This window comes from Primulina eburnea, chromosome 6 (assembly GCF_022965805.1).
Source record: "Primulina eburnea isolate SZY01 chromosome 6, ASM2296580v1, whole genome shotgun sequence".
Classification (NCBI taxonomy): domain Eukaryota; kingdom Viridiplantae; phylum Streptophyta; class Magnoliopsida; order Lamiales; family Gesneriaceae; genus Primulina; species Primulina eburnea.
The window spans coordinates 20,243,772-20,260,300 of NC_133106.1; the positions used below are offsets into that span (position 1 = coordinate 20,243,772).

Below are 16,529 nucleotides of genomic sequence, written 5' to 3' on the forward strand. Positions count from 1 at the left end.
GTAACAGTTGGTATCAGAGCCGTGTTCTTGTAAAGGGTTATGCCTACTGCCAGTCGCATGAAGCTCACGAAGTCACACCTCCAGTCTGTAAGTTTTAAGGTTTCAAATTTATGATATGTAGTAAGCATAAAGTTCTGATTTCAGCATGTGCATATTTTTAAGTTCAAGTACGTGCATCTTATGTTGTCTATATCATGTTCCTGCATGTGGGGTTTACGTGTTGGGTAAATTATTGGAACAGTATGCCTCCTAGATGTGTGATCGACCGTGAAGCAAGAGATGAGGACAGGGAGCTTCGAGAGGAGAGAAGAGACGCTCCTCCACCTCCGCCTCCACCTCCAGACATGCAGGCACAGATGCTTGCAGGAATGACTCAGTTCTTCGCACAGTTTGCGGGGAACCAGGCTGCTGTGGATGCTGGGGCAAGGCCCAGGCCAGAGGCAGTGTATGAAAGATTCAGGAGGATGAGTCCGAAGGAGTTTCCGCGTATCACTGACCCCATGATAGCTGAGGGATGGACCAAGTCCATCGAAGTAATCTTTGACTTCATGGAGATGACCGATGCAGATAAGGTCAGGTGTTCTACGTTCCTTCTGTCAGGGGACGCCAGACTGTGGTGGGAGAGTGCGTCCGTATCAATAAACTTGCAGACACTATCATGGAATGGCTTCAAGGAGATCTTTTACTCCAAGTACTTCACTGAAGAAGTACGATCCAGGTTAACCCGGGAATTCATGACGCTGCGACAGGGTGACAATAGTGTTGTAGAATTTGTTAGGAAGTTTGAGAGGGGATGTCACTTCGTACCTCTCATTGCGAACGATGTCCAGGCAAAGTTTAGGCATTTCATGGATGGTTTGCGGCCGATCTTGCACCTTGACGTCCGAGTTTCTGGTCCTACTACTTATGCAACTACCGTGTCTAGAGCTTTAGCGGCAGAACAGGATCAGCGGGATATCGATAACGACAGGCAGGGCAAGAGGCCCTATCAGGCCCCACAGCAGCCGCAGCAGCATCAACAACGACCCCATTTAAGAAGCCTTACAAGGGGAAGCAAGGAAAGAGGCCTTACCAGGGACCACCAAAAGGCAAGGTCCCCGTTCCCCAGCAGAAGGCTCCTCAGAGGCTGGGAGAGTACCCGGTGTGCCCGAAGTGCAACCGCCAGCACATAGGGCAGTGTTTGTATGGGTCGGGCAAGTGTTTCAAGTGTAGAGCTAGTGACCACATGCTAAAGGAGTTCCCACAATGGAAGCAGCCAACCCAAGGCAGAGTGTTTGCCATGCATGCACAGGAGGCGAACCCAGATACTACACTGTTAACCGGTAACTTGTTTAATTCAGTACAGTATTAAATTCTTGCCCTGCATGTTGAAATTTTATTTGGGATTATTAGTGTGATAGTGATATTTTGTGTGACGTGGGATATTAATTTTCTGCTATGTTGAGATTAATGATAGAATAGTGGGAATATAAGTCTTGTGTCGTTCTAACGTCCCTCAGGAAATATTTTCATCAAGAGGTTATCCACGAAGGCCCTGATAGATTCAAGGGCCACTCATTCATTCATCTCGGAGACCTTTGCTAATCATTTGGATATCAAGTCCATCGGCCTTGATGTGAATTATTCAGTGACAGTCCCATCAGGGAAAGAACTGGTAGCTACCAGCGTGGTCAAAGATATTGATCTAGAACTGCAGGGCCACCTGGTGTATGCAGACCTGATAATATTGCCGATGCCAGAGTCTGACATTATCTTGGATATGAACTGGTTGACAAAGAACAGAGTCCTGATTGATTTTCAGAAGAGATCAGTGTTGGTCAGACCAATGAGAATGGAGCAGTTTCTATTTGAGCCAGATAGGTGGAGAAGTTTCCCGCGCATGATCTCTTGCATGCAGGCGCGAAAACTTATCTCCAAGGGGTGTCAGGCTTTCTTGGACAGCATTATTTCAACACATGACATACCCGCTCCGTCACCATCAGATGAGCCAATAGTCAGAGACTTTCCAGATGTCTTTCCTGAGACGTCACAGGTCTTCCACCAGAGAGAGAGGTGGAGTTTGCAATTGATCTCATGCCAGACACAGTGTCATTCTCTAAGGCACCGTAAAGATTAGCTCCAGCTGAGATGTTATAACTCAAACAGCAGATTCAAGAGATTCTCGACAAGGAATTCATCCGCCCCAGTTTCTCACCGTGGGACGCACCAGTGCTCTTTGTGAAAAATAAAGATGGGAGCATGAGACTGTGCATCGATTACCGGGAGCTGAACAAGGTAACGATAAAGAACAAGTACCCACTTCCTTGGATCGAAGACTTGTTTGATAAGTTGCAGGGAGCCACAGTGTTCTCTAAAATAGATCTTCGATCAGGGTATCACCAGCTGAAGGTGAAAGAGGCAGATGTGCACAAAACAGCCTTCAGGACCAGATATGGGCATTACGAGTTCTTAGTGATGCCGTTCGGACTTACGAATGCTCCAGCAATTTTCATGGACTTGATGAACCGAGTCTTTCCGCCTTACCTTGATCAGTTCTTCATAGTGTTCATTGACGACATTCTTATTTACTCAAAGAGCCATGAGGAGCACAACCAGCATTTGAGGACAGTTCTACAGACTTTGCAGAGTCGCAAGTTATTTGCGAAGTTCAGTAAGTGTGAATTTTGGTTGGAGAAGGTGGCGTTTTTGGGTAACATTATATCTAGCAATGTGGTTGAAGTGGATCCATCCAAGGTGGCAGCAGTTAAGGAATGGGTTGAGCCGAAGAATTCATCAGAGATCCGCAGTTTTCTGTGCTTAGCCGGTTACTACCGTAAGTTTATTCAGTGGTTTTCGTCGATAGCGTGCCACTCACTTCACTGACCAAGAAGAATGCTAAGTTTGTGTGGAGTGATGAATGTCAGAAGAGCTTTGATAGTTTGAAACAAGTTCTTATTTCAGCGCCGGTGTTAGCCATGCCAACAGGGCAAGGCGGATTTGTGCTATACATCGATGCATCTAAGCTCGGGTTAGGCGCAGTATTGATGCAGCAGGGTCGGGTTATAGCCACGAGAAGAACTACCGACTCATGATCTTGAGCTAGCCGCTGTCGTCTTTGCGTTGAAGATTTGGAGACACTACTTGTATGGCGAGAAGTATCAGATATTTACCGATCACAAGAGTCTAAAGTATTTCTTCACGCAGAAGGAACTGAACATGAGACATAGACGGTGGTTAGAGTTGGTGAAAGACTACGACTGCGAGATTAGCTACCATCCAGGGAAAGCTAACGTTGTGGCAGATGCCTTGAGCAGAAAAGTTGCAGCGGTAGCACAGTTGTCAGCACAGAACCGCTCCAGTCTGAGATTCAGAGGTTTGATTTGTAAGTTTATCGCGAGGGCAGAACTCCAAGGCTGTTTAATCTGACAGTACAATCATCCTTGCTAGACCGTATTCTTGCAAGCCAGCCTTCAGATGAGCAGTTACAGAAATGGAGGTTGAAGGATGAAGCCAAGGGCAGTATACTTTACACAGTGTCAGATGGTATTGTGAGATACAGAGGTAGAATGTGGGTGCCTAGTGTTGATTCAATCCGAGAGGATATTCTGACAGAGGCACACGCATCTCCGTACTCTATTAACCCAGGAGGTACCAAGATGTACAAAGACCTACAGATTTTGTATTGGTGGCCAGGGATGAAGAGAGACATCCGCAGATTTGTGTCTGAATGCCTCACTTGTCAGCAGGTGAAGGTAGAACATCAGAGGCCAGCAGGATTGGTTAAGCAACTCCCCATCCCAGAGTGGAAATGGGAGAATGTTACAATGGACTTTGTGGTTTGTTTGCCAAGGTCAGTCAGGGGATCCAATTCTATTTGGGTTATAGTGGATCGACTCACGAAGTCGGCACACTTCTTGCCAGTGAAGACAACTTTCTCTGTGATGCAGTATGCGGAGCTCTACATCAAGGAGATAGTTCGGTTGCATGGAGTACCAGTTTCTATCATGTCCGACAGGGACCCAAGGTTTTCATCGTCCTTTTGGAAGAGCTTACATGCAGCCATGGGGACGAAATTGCTTTCCAGTACAGCTTTTCACCCGCAAACAGATGGCCAGTCTGAGCAAGTGATTCAGATATTGGAGGATTTATTGCGGGCCTATATGATCGATTTCCAGGGGACTTGGGAATCAAATTTACCTCTAGTTGAGTTTACCTTTAACAACAGTTTCCAAGCATCTATAGGTATTACCCCTTACGAGGTGTTGTACGGAAGGACGTGCAGATCACCAGTTCATTGGGATGAGGTTGGTGAAAGAGCAGAACTTGGTTCGGAGATAGTTTAGCAGACTACAGATGTAGTGGTCAAGATTTGAGAGAGAATGAAGACCGCCCATAGTCGCCAAAAGAGCTAAGCTGATAAGAGAATGAGAGATCTAGAGTTTGCCGTTGGTGATCACGTCTTTGTCAAGATAGCACCTATGAAGGGTGTTATGAGATTTGGGAAAAGAGGCAAGCTCAGTCCAATGTTTATTGGGTCGTTTGAGAATATTGACAGAGTTGGGACACTAGCTTATCGTGTTGCCCTTCCGCCGAATCTGGCCGGGGTACATAATGTGTTCCACGTCTCGATGCTGAGAAAGTATCTAGCTAATCCTTCGCATGTGTTGAGCTACGAGCCGTTGCAGTTGGCTCTAGACCTGTCATATGAGGAAAGACCCGTCCAAATCCTAGACAGACAGGAGCGGAGACTTCGAAACAAAGTGACCAAGTTGGTCAAAGTCCAGTGGCTAAACCAATTAGTGGAAGAGGCCATTTGGGAGTCAGAGGCAGATATAAGGATTCGCTACTCGGAGTTGTTCGGTAAGATTTAATTTCGAGGATGAAATTTTTATAAGTGGGGGAGGAACTGTAGTGCCCAAATTCAGTACACGTATAACCCATGTATTTATTTAATTATTAAAGCATTTATTTAATTTTAAAACGAGTCTTAGTAGTGCGTCATTTATTTAAATGTATTATTTTAAATTAATTATGTTTATGTGATGCACGTTGAAATATTTTTCGAGTTCATGTTTCAGGCGATTATTCGAAGCGGGATTGAGGAAAAGACCGGTGACGATTTTTGGTATTTTAAAATGTAGTACTTTAATTTTTAGTCAAGAATGGGATGTTTTAAAAAATTTATTAAGTTGTTAGTATTTTAAAGCCTAATTTAATTATTAGGTGAATTTTAGAATTTTAAAACTTTTAAAGTCTAGCACTCGTACCTCTTTGTTTTTAATTAGAGATTGTGTTAAAGTTAAGGGGAGTTAGTATTTTAAATTAATTGCTAATTATTAATTAAGCAAATTTTACTCTCCCTAATTTACTAAAACACATGCACACACACACACTTATACACACACATGTACACGACTAAACACGCACACTGACTTCACATTCAGATTTTTATTATTTTTGAGACCTAGGGTTATTCATCTAGGAAGCGGCCACCCCTCTCCTTCGAACTTTCCAGCAACTTTTCTTTAATTTCGTTGCAATATTTTAGCGCCACGGTCGTCCCGGATCAAGCCTCGCTCCGTTCCCGCGTCGTTATCGTTGTTTCGGTATTTTTAAATATCAAAAGGCACGTATAATCTGTTATTTATGCATCGATCTCGTCATATTATGCGTGCGTTATGTTTATGCGCAAAAATTCAGTGTGATGTTCGTAGTTTGGGCAGAAGATGCATCGAATGCGTTTTGAAATATTTTTAGATCTGAAATTTCGTAACTTGCTGTTCTGTTGAAAACTGCGATTTTTCAGTCGAGATTTTGAGAAAACTTTCAACATAAAAAATGTATACTTTTCGATACTTTCGATTTGATATAAAATTCGAGTTATTTGGCTAAAAATTGAGTGAGTTATGGTGTCTTTCGTGGGACTGCTCAAACTGCGTTTTAGAAAATTACGATGTTGATGCGTTCTTGAATTTCATTTGTTGCAGGCTTTGATGGGGATCAACGGGTGATCGTTGCTGCGTCTAAGTACGTTTAATTTGATGTTGGAATGATTTTTGGGTTGTCATTTCGTGTGGTAGGCACTTCTATGAATTAAAAGTACTACGTTGTGTTTTGTTCGTCAATTGTCATGTTCACGGTTTCGTTGCGTCGTTTGGGATGCGTAGTCGTCTTGGAGTATTTGTAAAGGTTTCATTCAGTGCTATAGGGTCCTAGGATGTGGATCGGGGTGTCGATTCTTAGTCCATTTGGGTTGGTTGGAAGAAAGAAATGGCTTGTTAAGTTTTTCACGCAGGTTTCGTCATACAGTGCCTAGCCGGACCCCTACACGGACCCGGACACGGGGTCCGTGCCTTCGTTTCCTCCTTGGTGCATTTTTTTACCGAGACTACACGGAACCCTACATGGACCCAAGCACGGGGTTCGTGCCTTTCCCCTTCTACACGACAAATTTTACCGAGTCCACAAGGACCCGAAGCCGGACCTGGGCACGGGGTCCGTGTCCCTTATTCTTCCCGAGTATTCCTTTTTTCTCACCTACACGGACCCCTACCCGGACCCATGCACGGGGTCCGTGTACTCCATATTTTTGGGGAAATCTTATTTTGTTTTGGAGTTTCATGTCTTGGGTTAGTACGATGATTTAAATGAGGTCAAGTCCCGAGTGTTATAGAATGTCTTAAGTTATTTATTGAGTTCGGTAGTGAGCGCGAATACCTACGTCTAAGTTATACAAGTTAAGCATTTGATTTCAAGTTAGTAGGTGCAACAACGTCCCCAATCGAAGTCCAACGAATCCCTCAACGCCAAGTAAGTATGTGACGTGCAAGAAAATTATTTTCAAGTTTTTGAGGCATGCTAAACGTCTTGTGTCCAACGTATGTATGGGGTTGGAAAGCGTTAAATCATGAACGGGGACCAACCCACCCGTTAAATCATGAACGGGTTTAGATCAGGATTGGAAAGCGTTAAAGCATGAACGGGGACCAATTCACTCGTTAAAGCATGAACGGGGATCTCATGTATGTGGCAGTGGGTTCGCCCCTGTCATCCCAATATTGTGGTTTAGTCTGATCAGGCGATTATGTTATGGGTCACTTGCTTTGAAATATGCATCTACGCAAAATAATGAAGTTCATGTATGTTTATGTATGTACAAGTATGCAAGCATGTTTATGAAAGTTTTTACGTTATGCCACGTCTATGGTATGTATGAAAGTTCAAGTTTACTTCCAGTTCAAGTTTCACGTATGTATGTTCTACTTTTAAGCTGCATGTGGTTTTATTATGTATTATATTCTCAGTTTATTCATGTTGAGTCTTTAGACTTACTAGACTTAATCGATGCAGGTGAGGATGTTTATGAGGAGGCGGGAGGTGGTGATCGAGGGACAGGCTTGGACTGAGTGGGAGGCTAGACCCGAGGACCGCCAAGTTTTAGTTTTCATGAAAATGTTCAATTACTTTTGTCGAACTTTAAATTTCAAATCTTTTGGTTGCAACAACTTGTGAGACGTACAGTTTTCTTTTTTTTATCGGATTTTGAATGTTCACGTTTCGATTAAGAAAATTTTACATTTTTCCACAAATTTTGAATAGTAAAAGTACGGTACGTAACAGATAGCTTCCTTAAGACTTCCACCGTTGATTTAAACCATTGGTTGAACAAGTGGAGGTCATTTTTGTTCAGGAAGAGTTGTACGATGTAATTCACACCAATTTCTTCAAGTGAATAAAATGTTTATTTCGTTTATCTTTGTCTTTTATTTTCCTGCAATAGTTAATCTCATCAGTTGAGAAGTAATTCATAAACTAAACATAATAACTGACAAATGATTAACTGACATCAGTTGAAATTCAAATGGATAAAAGAACGAACTGAATGAACAGTAACTGACAATAGAACTAATAGATATGACAAAATAATTAACAACTAATATATCAACAGTAAAACTGATTAGAATAAATCAATTAATCCAAGTATATTGCGAAAATGAGAAAACTTAGTCTCGGGCAATGGTTTAGTGAAGATATCAGCTGCTTGCTGCTCAGTTGAGACATATTCCTGTCGTATGTCCTTCTTCAAGGCATGATCTCTGATGAAGTGATGCCTGACATCTATGTGCTTGGTCTTCGAGTGATGAACTGGATTGTAGGTAATAGCAATCGTGCTTGTATTATCACAGAATATGGGTGATTCTTTATCGTCAACTCCATAATCTCTCAGTTGTTGCTGAACCCAGAGCAATTGAGCACAGCAGCTTCCAGTAGCAAGGTATTCTGATTCAGTTGTGGAAGTTGCTATGGATGTTTGCTTCTTGCTGAACCAAGAGATCAGTCTGTCTCCTAGAAACTGACATGATCCACTTGTAATTTTACGATCAAGCTTATATCATGCATAATTTGCATCTGAATATCCAACTAAATTGAAAGTGGAGTCTTGAGAATACCATAACCCAACATTTTCTGTGCCCTTAAGATATTTTAAAATACGCTTGGCAGCTGAAAAATTGTGATTGTTTAGGGTTTGCCTGAAATCTAGCACACATACAGACAGCAAATAGAATATCAGGGACGACTAGCAGTTAGGTACAATAATGAACCTATTAAACCTCTGTAAAGTGTCGCCTCAACTGATATTCTCCCTTGATCAGTGTCCAGTTTTACTAATGAACTCATGGGAGTACTTGCAGCTGAACACGATTACATGCCAAATTTCTTCAGCAACTCCTTTGTGTACTTAGTTTGACTAATAAAAGTGCATGTCTCCAGTTGCTTCACTTGTAATCCAAGAAAGAATGTCAGTTCACCCATCATGCTCATTTCAAATTTTTCCTGCATCAACTTAGCAAATTTCTCGCATAATTTTGGGTTAGTTGACCCAAATATGATGTCATCAACATAAATTTGAACGAGTAAAATGTGATCATTTTTCGAAAATTTGAACAATGTCTTATCAACTGATCCAACAGAAAAATCATGATCAGTTAGAAATTTTGAAAGAGTTTCATACCAAGCTCTTGGAGCTTGTTTAACCATATAAGGCTTTGTTCAAATGGCAGACATAATCAAGAAAATGATGATTGACAAAACCTAGAGGTTGTTCAACATAGACTTCCTCTTGCAACTGGCCATTCAGGATTGCACTCTTTACATCCATCTGGTACACTTTGAAGTTCTTGAATGATGCGTAGGCAAGGAATATTCTGATAGCTTCCAGTCTTGCAACTGGTGCATATGTTTCACCATAATCAATTCCTTCTTCTTGCCTATATCCTTTTGCTACCAGTCTCGCCTTGTTGCGCACAACTGAACCATCTTCATTCAGTTTATTCCTGTACACCCATTTTGTACCTATAACAGTTTTTGAAATTTGTCTTGGAACTAGGTTCCAGACATTGTTATGGGTAAACTGATTCAGCTCTTCTTGCATTGCATTTTTCCAGTTTGGATCAGCAAGAGCTTCATCAGTTTTGTTCGGTTCCGATTGCGATACAAAAGCTGAATGAATAAATAGATTGAGCATTTGCTTTCTTGTTCTTACAGAGTCAGATGGATTACTAATCACCAATTCTGGAGGATGTGATTTCTTCCATCTGAGTTCAGCGTTTTTTGATTCTGTATCAGCAATTTCTTCATTAAGCAACTGAATGTTTTCAGTTTCACTTGGATCTATTTCATTTGGTAAATGAATATCATTTATTTGCTCTTCCAACTGATTTTCAGGAATTATTTCCTGTTCAACTGATTGATCCACAATTTCAGGTTCAGGTGTTTTAAGGATGTTTCGATTGAAATGATTTTCTTCTTCATGATCATCCTCCAAACTGATATCTCTAAATCGATCAACTAGCTCAACTAGATCAGTTGTCTTATCAATTAGAACAGTTTCATCAAAAACAACATGTATAGACTCTTCAATATTTAATGTGCTCTTGTTAAAGACTCTATAAGCTTTGCTAACTGACGAATATCCTAAAAATATTCCCTCTGCAGATTTAGCATCAAAGGCTTTTAAATGATTTTTTCCATTGTCAAGAATAAAACATCTGCAGCTGAATATTTTGAAGTAAGATACCATACTTTTTTGTCCATGCCAGATCTCATAAGGTGTTTTCAAATGATTTTTATTAATCATCGATCTGTTCTGAGTGTAACACGTAGTGTTTACTGCCTCTGCCCAAAACTTTTGAGAAATACTAGAATCAGCAAGCATTGTTCTAGCAGCTTCTTTAAGGGTCCAATTTCTCCTCTCAGCTACACCATTTTGCTGAGGAGTTCTAGCTGCTGAGAGCAAATGCTTAATTCCAGCATTTTCTAAAAAATTTGAAAGAATTTGATTGATGAATTCAGTTCCTCGGTCGAATCTTATTCTATCAATTCCAATTGATTTCTCGTTTAATATTCTTTTGAAAAACTTGATCAGTTGTGCAGCAGTTTGGTCTTTGGATTTGAGAAATATTACCCAAGTAAATCTTGAAAAATCATCTACAACCACCAAGGTGTATTTCATTCCCCCTAAGCTCATGACTAGTATTGGACTAAATAGATCCATATGTAACAGCTCTAAGCAATGGGAAGAAGATTTACAACCCTTGTTTTTAAAAGAAGATTTAACTTGTTTACCAAACTGACATGCTAAGCCAATTTTATATTTGGTAAAATCCATTTTGGGCAAACCTGTGACAAGATCGTGATTACTCAGATATGCAATAGATTTAAAGTCCATATGGTTTAATATCTTATGCCACAACCAGTTTTTAGAAGATTTTGAAGCAAATGAAGCATATTGGTGCATAAGGTTGATCATTCCAACTGACTTTGTAAGTGTTTCCACACCGTTTGCCAGTTAGTATGATCTCATCAGTTGCATCTTTGACTGAACAAGAATATTTGTCAAACTGAACTGAGAATCCATTATCGCATAACTGACTAATGCTAATCAGATTATACTTGAGATTCTCAACTAATAAAACATCATTAATGATACAGTTACCATGGATAAGCTTACACTTACCCACAGTTTTACCTTTGGAATTATCTCCGAAACTGATGTTTGTTCCAGTGTACTTGATCAGTTGAGATAACAAATTTGAATCTCCTATCATGTGTCGTGAGCATCCACTATCCAAGTACCAGATTGATTCCTTTCTTGTACCTGTTACCTGCAATCACACACAAAATATAATATTGGTACCCTTTTCTATTTGGGTCCGAAATTTATTAGTCCTTTAGGAATCCAGACTTCGATCAGTCTAACTGACTGTCCAGTTGCTGTATTTCATATTGTCTTTCTCGATTTGTGTGTGCTTGCTGTGTAGTGTGCAGATGAGACAACATGTGACTTGGCTCTGTTCAACTGATTGTTCAGCCGATATCTTTTCTGAACTGGCTTGTTGTTATAGTAATTGGAGTAGCCATTTGAATAATTCCTGCTGAATCTTTTTGACAACTGACTGCGTGAGTCAGTTAGAAATTTTGGGCTATATCCAATACCATATCTTTTAGCCTTGTTCGTACGTTCAGTAGGATGTCAACCAGTTTACTTGGCTCAATTTGTTCTTGTACCACAAATGATTTGACAAAGTGAATGTATTTCCCTTTATCCATATTCAGTTTTGGTCGAGTATCATTGGAAGGCATTTCATCTTGGTTACTGAACCCTAAACCAGTTTTATCAGTAATTGATTTCTGTGAGTTCTGTATATCAGTTAATGAAGCAGATGATTTGTTCCATGCCTGAATAAGCTCAGTTTGCATTGAATTTTTAAGCATTAACTTCTGAATCATTGATTGATTCCTGCTTCTTTCAGCATTGAGCTCAGCAATTTCCTCTTTTAGACTCAACACATCAACTGATACATCAGTTTTAATTTTATTGTCTATGTAATCATTTTGCTTTGCTCTAGCCTTTTCAAAAGGTAAAGCAAGCTTGGGGTACTCACTAACCATATCATGAAGAGTTGAAATGAGTTCTTCTCTGTTGAAATCGGTTGAGCTAAAGTCAAATATATGTTAACTGCTTGACTCCACTTCTGTATCACCAGCCATTAGACACTTCACTTCCTCTTCACCATCACTGAAACTGCATGAGATTTCTGGCTCTGACTCTTCGCTGTCAGTTTCTGCCCATTTTGATTTACTCTCTTCAGCTAAGAGTACCTCATGCTTCTTTCTGAAAGACTTCTTATCATCCTTGGGTCCTCTCTTGTGCTCATATGACTTCTTCTTTCTTTCAGTCGAGCCTTATTTGTCCTTCTTAGGTTTGGGACAGTCAGCAATGAAGTGACCGGGTTTGCCACAATTGTAGCAAGCGTTTGATTCCTCTTTAGAACTGTTTCTTTGATAATCCTTCTGGAAGTTCCCTTGATTTTTCCTCATAAATCTTCCGAATTTTTTGATGAACAATGACATGGCATCATTGCTTAGTTTATCATCAACCTTCTCGACTACACCAATTGGTTCTGTTCTTGCAGCAGCTAAGACAGTAGTGGTTGCTAGAGTAGAGGGTTCTCCTTCTTGAGTTTGCAGCTCAAACTCATAGGCCTTCAGATCAGCAAATAGGTCATGAAGCTCAACCTTGTTTAGATCCTTGGATTCCCTCTGATAAGTGCAATTTATTGTATTTTTATTACTTGTTTTTAACTTGGAATTTTGTGATTCTTGAGCAGGTTTTATGTGATTTGTTGTTGTTTTTGTTGTTGTAGTTATAATGAGAGTGTGGAGTATGAAAGTGTTGAATTGGAAAGTGCCAAAAATAAAAAAAAATACAGCAGCTGCAGTGCACCCGCGCCTATACAAACACCGTACCCGCGGTAAGGCAATGCACCCGCGCTAAAAGGAGTATCGCACCTACGTTTGCACACCAAAAGCAACGCCGCACCTGCGGTAGGTTCTGCACCGCACCCGCGGTCCCTGCACGACAGAATCCGAAAAATCTGTAACTTGGTGTGCTGCGCATGGAAGTCCAAGATAATGGTGTGCTGCGGATTGAGGCTTGTCTAGGACTATAAAATACATCGTTTTCTTACCATCTAGGGTATTGGGGAGTCAAGGAAGTAGTAGAGGCTGCTGCTAGAGGATTGAAGATCCAAGTTCATCAAGTTCTTGGAAGCTCTTTTGCACAACTCCGGGGACGGAATCAGCTCTTCGAACTCTTGTTCTAAGTTCTTCTTTCTTTTATTTTTAGTTGATATGTCATGTTTCAAAACCTTGTTTTGTTGGTTTGATTGTGTTATTATGAACTAATTTTTATTTCTAGAGGAAAGATGGAACAAAACTAGAAACCATGTGTTATAAGTTATGAACTAAGCTATTTAAGTTCTTCATATTGTTCATTTGTATTGTTCTACTCTTAATGCTTTCATTTTATTGGGCATATTTTGAATGATTTATATGTTTACAATTTATCACTCGGAAGAGGAAATTATAAACAAGAAAAGGGAAAAATACATCAATGGTATTTATAGAGTTCGGGAGGCCTATAATGCTATCGAAGCCTATAGAGAATCTAGTGCTTGATGTGTTATTTAATTGTAGATTGTTGATGGGAACGTCACAATTCATTTTTAGATAACTAATATCTACTTAATACTCGGAAGAGGGAGTAGATAATAATAGGATTCTTGGCTAATGAACAAGAACGATTTTTATAACATAGCTAATAGAAATTACACATGGTGGACAGTTGCGTGAAATCGGACCTCTAGATCTTTTATTCAATTTTTAATTGCTATAAATTGGTGTTACATTTAAATCCATTTTTAAATTTAGTTATTCTTGAAAACAAATCTTTTAATTGATTATTCTAAATAAAGTCGAGATTATTTTAATTACAAGTACTAATATACATTTATATACACATTTCTCGTGGCATCGACACTTGTACTCAAAAATACATTTTATTATAACTTGACGTCGTGCGCTTGCGAGCAATCAAGAAAACACGCAACAAGTTTTTGTCGCCGTTGCCGGGGAATGTTTATTTTAAATTTATATTAGTATTGTTACCAGTTAGTCTAGATTTTAATTTAGAGCTGTTTTTATTGTATTACCTTAAACATTGATTTGTTTCTTATCTTTGTTTGACAGAGCATGAGAAGATCGCAAAATCTTGACTTGCTTATCATTGATCCCAAGATCGAAAGAACCGTAAGAAGATTAAGAAAGGCGATAAGAGAAGAGATTCAAGCAATGGATGACAATAGAGATAATGAAAATCCACCTCCTGCAATACCCATTAGAGATCGTTTTAGGCCGGTACTAAATGCTCATTATTCGGGCATAGCATGAGGGACTATTAATGCAAACAACTTTGAGATCAAGCCCGCATTGATAAACATGGTTCAAAAGAACCAGTTTGGGGGAGCCGCTACTGCAAATCCTCATCTACATCTCAGAATGTTCCTTGAAATCAATGACACGGTAAAGATAAATGGTGTTCCTGATGATATAATTCGATTGCGCTTATTTTATTTTTCTCTTAGGGACCAAGCAAGAGGATGGCTCCAATCGCTTCCTTTGGGGAGTATCACTACTTGGCAGGAGTTAGCAACCAAGTTCCTTGCTAAATATTTTCCACCTGCGAAGTCTGCACAGTTGAAAATTGAGATAAGTACTTTTAGGTAGACTGACTTTGAGCAATTATATGAGGCATGGGAACGGTATAAGGAGTTGTTGAGGAGGTGTCCAAACCATGGTTTTTAAGATTTGGTACAGATTGAATTGTTTTACAATGGTCTGAATGGACAAATAAGAGGCATTGTGGATGCAGCAGCTGGTGGCACGATATTTGCCAAATCACCTGATCAAGCATATGATTTGCTTGAACAGATGACCATTTGGCCGTCTGAGAGGTCAGGATTAAAGAAACCAGCTGGAATATATGTCGTAGATCCTATTACATCACTGCACAAGTTTCAGCTTTAACAACTCAAATTGCAGCTATGAATAAAGCTAGTACACCAGAGGTTGAAAATGCATCGGTTGTTACTAATGAACCCCAAATTCCTGATGAGGCTCATTATATCAACAATAGGAATTTTGGTGGATACGGAGGATATCGAGGTAACCCTCCCCCTAACACTTATTACCTGGTTTGAGAAATCATGAGAATTTTTCATATGCTAATAATAAGAAAGGAAACCCTTCACTTGAGGATCTAGTTGGGACATTTTTTATTGAATCTAGTAAAAGGATGGCTAGGACTGAATCTCGTCTTGATGGCATGGAAACTCACATAGGAAATATGGGTGCCACAATGAAATCATTGGAGACACAGATTGTACAGTTGGCTAATGCATTGAGAGAACAAATAGAGGTCAATTCCCAAGTAATACTGAAGTGAATCCAAAGGAGCAATGCAAAGCTGTAACTTTGAGAAGTGAAAGAGAACTTGAGGTTAAAAAATCCAAAGAGAATGAGGAAAGCGAGAAGACAGTTGAAGAAGTTGAAACCGTGGGATCCAAAGCTGAAGTTGAAGTTGAACAACCTCCATTATTTAAGCCGATACCCACAGAGATTTAGGAAGAATATTATTGATGATCAATTTGCAAAATTTTTGGAAATTTTCAAGAAGATTCACATCAACATTCCATTTGCTGATACTTTAGAGCAAATGCCAAACTATGCAAAGTTCATCAAAGATGTGATGTCAAAGAAGAGGAAGCTGCAAGAGTTCGAGACAGTGAAGTTGACCGAAGAGTGTAGCGCCATTCTCCAAAAGAAGTTACCACAAAAACTAAAAGATCCAGGGAGTTTTACTATTCCTTGCATTATTGGTGATAATCATGTTAATAAAGCTTTATGTGATCTTGGAGCAAGTATTAATCTTATGCCATTTTCTATTTACAGGGACTTGAAGCTTGGGGAGGTAAAACCAACCACTATAACTTTGCAACTTGCAGATAGGTCACTCACCTATCCTCGTGGAATTGTTGAAGATGTTTTGATAAAAGTTAAGTTTATCTTCCCCGCTGATTTTTTAATACTTGATATGGAGGAAGATCAAGATTCTCCATTGATTTTTGGGCGACCCTTCTTAGCCACTGGAAAAGCATTGATAGATGTTCACAAAGGAGAACTCACCTTGAGAGTTGGTGGGAAAGCTGTGATATTCAACATCTATAAGGCTATTAAAGGTAACGACGATGTGATTACTTGTAAAAGCATTGATATAATTGACTCTTGTGTTGTTGAGATTGGTATAGGTCATACAATAGAAGATCCATTAGAAAGATGCCTTTCTAGTACTGTTAGTAGAGTGGATGATGATGATTGGGAATTGAGAGAGCAAATTTTGGCTCTTGAAGACTTGCCAAAGGTAAAGGAAGCCACACAGGAGAAGTTGGAAGAAGAAAAATGTTCATAAATAATACCTTCAACCCTTGTTTTGAAGGAATTGCCTAGTCATCTTCGTTATGCTTTCTTGGGTGAGAATTCGACATATCCGGTAATTATCTCTTCCTCTCTTACTTTAGATTAAAAAGAGAAATTGTTGAGAGTGTTAAGGAAATTTAAAACTGTATTTGGATGGTCGATTTTTGATATCA

The 16,529-nt window shown here is 39.7% G+C and overlaps 1 protein-coding gene across 1 annotated transcript; it reads left to right on the forward strand.

The window, feature by feature from the left end:
* Positions 1 to 242: 242 nt before the first annotated feature.
* Positions 243 to 14,271, forward strand: LOC140835370 (uncharacterized). Its single transcript, XM_073200860.1, has 4 exons — positions 243 to 350; positions 405 to 1,134; positions 1,500 to 2,032; positions 14,071 to 14,271. The coding sequence occupies exons 1-4, from the start codon at positions 243 to 245 to the stop codon at positions 14,269 to 14,271; spliced, it is 1,572 nt and encodes a 523-aa protein (XP_073056961.1).
* Positions 14,272 to 16,529: the final 2,258 nt, after the last annotated feature.

Excerpts from the sequence above, each read along its gene's own strand:
- LOC140835370 (XM_073200860.1), top strand. The coding sequence starts at position 243 with ATGCCTCCTAGATGTGTGATCGACCGTGAAGCAAGAGATGAGGACAGG. Across the intron at positions 351-404 it reads CTCCACCTCCAGACATGCAG|GCTGCTGTGGATGCTGGGGC; the intron begins GCACAGATGCTT and ends GCGGGGAACCAG. Across the intron at positions 1,135-1,499 it reads GCTCCTCAGAGGCTGGGAGA|GAAATATTTTCATCAAGAGG; the intron begins GTACCCGGTGTG and ends AACGTCCCTCAG.